Source organism: Nansenia antarctica (genome assembly GCF_963989245.1).
Source record: "Nansenia antarctica genome assembly, chromosome: 16".
In the NCBI taxonomy this organism is placed as follows: Eukaryota; Metazoa; Chordata; class Actinopteri; order Argentiniformes; family Microstomatidae; genus Nansenia; species Nansenia antarctica.
In genome coordinates, this window is record NC_137686.1 from 14190969 (window position 1) to 14195968 (window position 5000).

Below are 5000 nucleotides of genomic sequence, written 5' to 3' on the forward strand. Positions count from 1 at the left end.
CTGCCTCACCAGGCCTCTCCCTGCCTCACCAGGCCTCTCCCTGCCTCCCCTGGCCTCTCCCTGCCTCACCAGGCCTCTCCCTGCCTCACCAGGCCTCTCCCTGCCTCCCCTGGCCTCTCCCTGCCTTCCCTGGCCTCTCCCTGCCTCACCAGGCCTCTCCCTGCCTCACCAGGCCTCTCCCTGCCTCCCCTGGCCTCTCCCTGCCTCCCCTGGCCTCTCCCTCCCTCCCCTGGCCTCTCCCTGGCCTCTCCCTGCCTCCCCTGGCCTCTCCCTGCCTCACCAGGCCTCTCCCTGCCTCACCAGGCCTCTCCCTGCCTCCCCTGGCCTCTCCCTGCCTCCCCTGGCCTCTCCCTGCCTCCCCTGGCCTCTCCCTGCCTCCCCTGGCCTCTCCCTGCCTCCCTTGGCCTCTCCCTGCCTCACCAGGCCTCTCCCTGCCTCCCTTGGCCTCTCCCTGCCTCCCCTGGCCTCTCCCTGCCTCCCCTGGCCTCTCCCTGCCTCACCAGGCCTCTCCCTGCCTCCCTTGGCCTCACCCTGCCTCCCCAGGCCTCTCCCTGCCTCCCCAGGCCTCTCCCTGCCTCCCCTGGCCTCTCCCTGCCTCCCCTGGCCTCTCCCTGCCTCCCCTGGCCTCTCCCTGCCTCCCCAGGCCTCTCCCTGCCTCCCCTGGCCTCTCCCTGCCTCCCCTGGCCTCTCCCTGCCTCCCCTGGCCTCTCCCTGCCCTCTGCAATGAGGCATGCAGCCCTTCTAGAAGCATCCAGGCTCCCAGACCCAGGCGTTCTCTCCTCCCTCCCTCCCTGGCCTCCACGGGCCCAGTCCTCACTAGGCTATACTGTTTATTTATCCACAGGCGCCAAGATGGCCGCCCCAGATGGGGAGCAGACAGCTCAAACAGAAACAACGACAGATGCAGGCTGGATTTATGGGCGCCAGGCGGGTTCCCTTGGCTGGGCCGGGCCTGTGCAGCATAGCGGGCTAGGCTAGGCTAGGCTAATGGTAGCCCTGTGCAGCATAGCGGGCTAGGCTAGGCTATGGTTAGGGGGGGTTGGAGAGTTTAGGCAAGGGAGAGAGGGGGAGAGCCCAATGTTTACCAAGGAGGCTCAACCTCCCTATCCTCTCTTTCTCTCTCTCTCTCTCTCTTCCTCTCCCTCCATCTCTCTCTCACTCCCTCTCCAGCCCCCACCCCCATCGCCCCCCGCCCCGCCATAAACCCATTTTTGTTGTGACTGTCGTTAAGAACAACACGGCCAAACTCTACATGCGCCGGGGACCTTTAATGGAGCGTTGTCTTCTTCGTTGGTTCACGCGTAGACGCACGCTGTCGCAGCGGAGATAGATGCCCCAGCTGGTCGCGGGGCGGTGAGCGTAACGTAAAGCTGCACGGAAATAAACGCTCCAAACCGTCTATGTCAGGGCCGGAGAGAGGGCGCGCTAAACTGTCAACGGTGGCCAGAGGACAGCTAAATGCCTGTTCCAAAATCACGTGAAGTGTGGTCCTTCCTACATGAGGTAGACTCGTGTCATGGAACGATATACAGAGGGGTTCTCCTGTGTGTAAAGCTGTACTGTGGAAAAAAATGAGTTTGTGACTCTCCAAATTGTGAGGATTGAGTCTGGAGGTGACTGGGCTTCCTTTGTCTCCTCTGCTCTTCTCTCCTGAGTTCCATCATAAGCAGTTACGTGCATGTGTGTGCGTGTGTGTGCGTGTGTGTGTGTGTGTGTGTTGAGTTCCATGATAAGCAGTTACTTGTCTGTCTTTTGACTTGTCAAAGAACAATAGTTTCCGTCGTCACAAATTGACTAATAAAGTTCTCCTCTCCTCCTCTCCCCTCCCCATCTCTCCTCTACCCTCCCCTCTCCTCCCCTCCCCTCCCCATCTCTCCTCTACCCTCCTCTCTCCTCCTCCCTCCTCCCCTCTCCTCCTCCCTCCTCCCCTCTCCCCCTCCCTCCTCCCCTCTCCCCCTCCCTCCTCCCCTCTCCTCCCTCCTCCCTCTCTCTCTCTCTCTCTCTGTGCAGACGGACATCCTGGTGGTGAGCTGTGACCTCATCACGGACGCGGCGCTGCACGAGGTGGTGGATCTGTTCCGGGCCCACAATGCAACACTGTCCATGCTGATGAGCCCGGCCCACGAGTTCACAGAGACCGTCCCCGGACAGAAGGGCAAGAAGAAGACAGGTAACCCGCCTCACATCTGTCTGGGGTTGTCAGGGACAGGTCACATGGTTGTTAGTAGGGATGTCCCGATCCGATACTGATATCGGATATCGACCCGATATTGGTCCTGAATGCTGGATCGGGGATCGCACCAGAAAAAAAAAAGGCTCCGATCCGATCCTACTGTCATGCGCAGTCAAACTTATGTGTATAAGCGATGAGGGAATGAAAACAGTGAACATAAACGCGTGTCGCAGAAATGCTTCACGCGAGTCCTATATGCGCTTAAAATGCGCATAGCACTGTGTGCTTCCGGTTTCATTACAAAGAGAAATGCTTCACGCGAGTCCTATATGCGCTTAAAATGCGCATAGCGCTGTGTGCTTCCGGTTTCATTACAAAGAGGTTAACCCTATATGTGCCTGACGTCTAACAACATTCAAATGACTCTAACTTCATATTTTTTCGGATTTCAATGTATGACACATCATTTGAAAGCTTATGATCCGTAGTTCCAATCCACAACACGTCGCATTTGTTGCTTTAATAAAGGCTGGCAGTCTTTAATTTAACTGTTGTTGGTGTGGACTATATACCGTATTTTCCGGACTATAAGTCGCGGTTTTTTTCATACTTTGGCTGGTCCTGCGACTTATAGTCAGGTGCGACTTATATATCAATAATTCATAATCTCTGACTGACATGAACTGACATACGGTAATCTCTGACTGACATGAACCAAGGAGTAAATCCGCTAGCGCCTCATACACGATAGAATAGCCATTATACTTGACAATGTGGACATTAAACACGACAATGTGGACATTAAACATGATGTTATGGACCTTATACACAATGTTATGGACGTTAGAAACGATATTAAAGTCATTTATTCCTTCCAGAGGCTGTTTAACGTTGCAATGTTGTACCCGCGAGTAGCATTTTGCTACTTCCGGTAGCGCTTCATACGCGATAGAATAGCCATTATACTCGACAATGTGGACATTAAACACGACAATGTGGACATTAAACATGATGTTATGGACCTTATACACAATGTTATGGACGTTAGAAACGATATTAAAGTCATTTATTCCTTCCAGAGGCTGTTTAACGTTGCAATGTTGTACCCGCGAGTAGCATTTTGCTACTTCCGGTAGCGCTTCATACGCGATAGAATAGCCATTATACTCGACAATGTGGACATTAAACACGACAATTTGGACATTAAACATGATGTTATGGACCTTATACACAATGTTATGGACGTTAGAAACGATATTAAAGTCATTTATTCCTTCCAGAGGCTGTTTAACGTTGCAATGTTGTACCCGCGAGTAGCATTTTGCTACTTCCGGTAGCGCTTCATGGTCTTCTTTCCCCGCTGATTCCGCCAAGCCCGTTCCCTTGAACCATGCGACTTATAGTCCAGTGCGACTTATATGTGGTTTTTTCCTCTTCATGGCCCATTTTTGGCCTGCTGCGACTTATACTCGGGTGCGACTTATAGTCCGGAAAATACGGTACTGGGGAGGTATTTGTTATTATTCTGGGGTCAAAAAATGTATACAAATATCGGATCGGTATCGGTATCGCCGATACCCGAAGCCCAGGTATCGGTAGTGAAAAAGTGGGATCGGGACATCCCTAGTTGTTAGGGACAGATAACACCATCACAACATCTGTGGTTGTTAGGGACGGGTCACATGGTTGTTAGGGACGGATAACACCATCACAACATCTGTGGTTGTTAGGGACAGGTACCAATCCATAGATTACAATGAGCCTGTCCTCCGATGTCCACCTCCACCAGCCTCCCCTGATGTAGGCCATCTCCACTGACCCCCCCTCCTCCCCCCCAGGCGAGCAGCGGGACTTCGTGGGCGTGGACGAGACGGGGAAGCGGCTGCTCTTCATGGCCAACGAGGCGGACCTGGACGAGGGCCTGGTGGTCAGGAAGTCCATCATGAAGAAGTGAGTTTAATAACGCTTCTACTGTGGCCAGTGGTCTGGTACCAGTACCATGGCCTGGGGTGGTCCAGTGGTCTAGCACCATGGCCTGGGGTGGTCCAGTGGTCTAGCACCATGGCCTGGGGTGGTCCAGTGGTCTAGCACCATGGCCTGGGGTGGTCCAGTGGTCTAGCACCATGGCCTGGGGTGGTCCAGTGGTCTAGCACCATGGCCTGGGGTGGTCCAGTGGTCCAGCACCATGGCCTGGGGTGGTCCAGTGGTCCAGCACCATGGCCTGGGGTGGTCCAGTGGTCTAGCACCATGGTCTGGGGTGGTCCAGTGGTCTAGCACCATGGCCTGGGGTGGTCCAATGGTCTAGCACCATGGTCTGGGGTGGTCCAGTGGTCTAGCACCATGGTCTGGGGTGGTCCAATGGTCTAGTACCATGGCCTGGGGTGGTCCAGTGGTCCAGCACCCTGGTCTGGGGTGGTCCAGTGGTCTAGCACCATGGCCTGGGGTGGTCCAGTGGTCTAGCACCGTGTTCTGCGGTGGTCCAGTGGTCTAGCACCATGGCCTGGGGTGGTCTAGTGGTCCAGCACCACGGTCTACAGTGCACACATATGCCCATGTCGGCATGGGTTAGAATCCGGCCCATGCCCTGCTGACATACCCTCATCACTATCTCTATCCTATGAAAAGAAAAATCTGAGTGGGACTGCATAAATAAATAAATAAATAAATACTAATAATATTATGAGAAGAGTGGGCGGGGCCCCCAGCGACAACTAACGAGGGTCTGCCAATCGTATGAAAAAAAAAGAAGCGGTGGTCAGTTCATCGGCGTGTTAAAATTCAGACTCAAAAACGTTTGTTTTGCCGCTTTAATGATGTGTCATGTTCA

The 5000-nt window shown here is 54.2% G+C and overlaps 1 protein-coding gene across 1 annotated transcript in view; it reads left to right on the forward strand.

Annotated features, from left to right (window-relative positions):
- Positions 1–5000, forward strand: part of eif2b3 (eukaryotic translation initiation factor 2B, subunit 3 gamma) — a 53731-nt gene that overhangs the window by 10528 nt on the left and 38203 nt on the right. Inside the window, exons 4-5 of the mRNA XM_080546264.1 lie at positions 2011–2170; positions 4012–4123. Coding sequence (XP_080402390.1) covers positions 2011–2170; positions 4012–4123 — 272 coding nt within the window. The remainder of the gene's footprint in view (positions 1–2010; positions 2171–4011; positions 4124–5000) is intronic.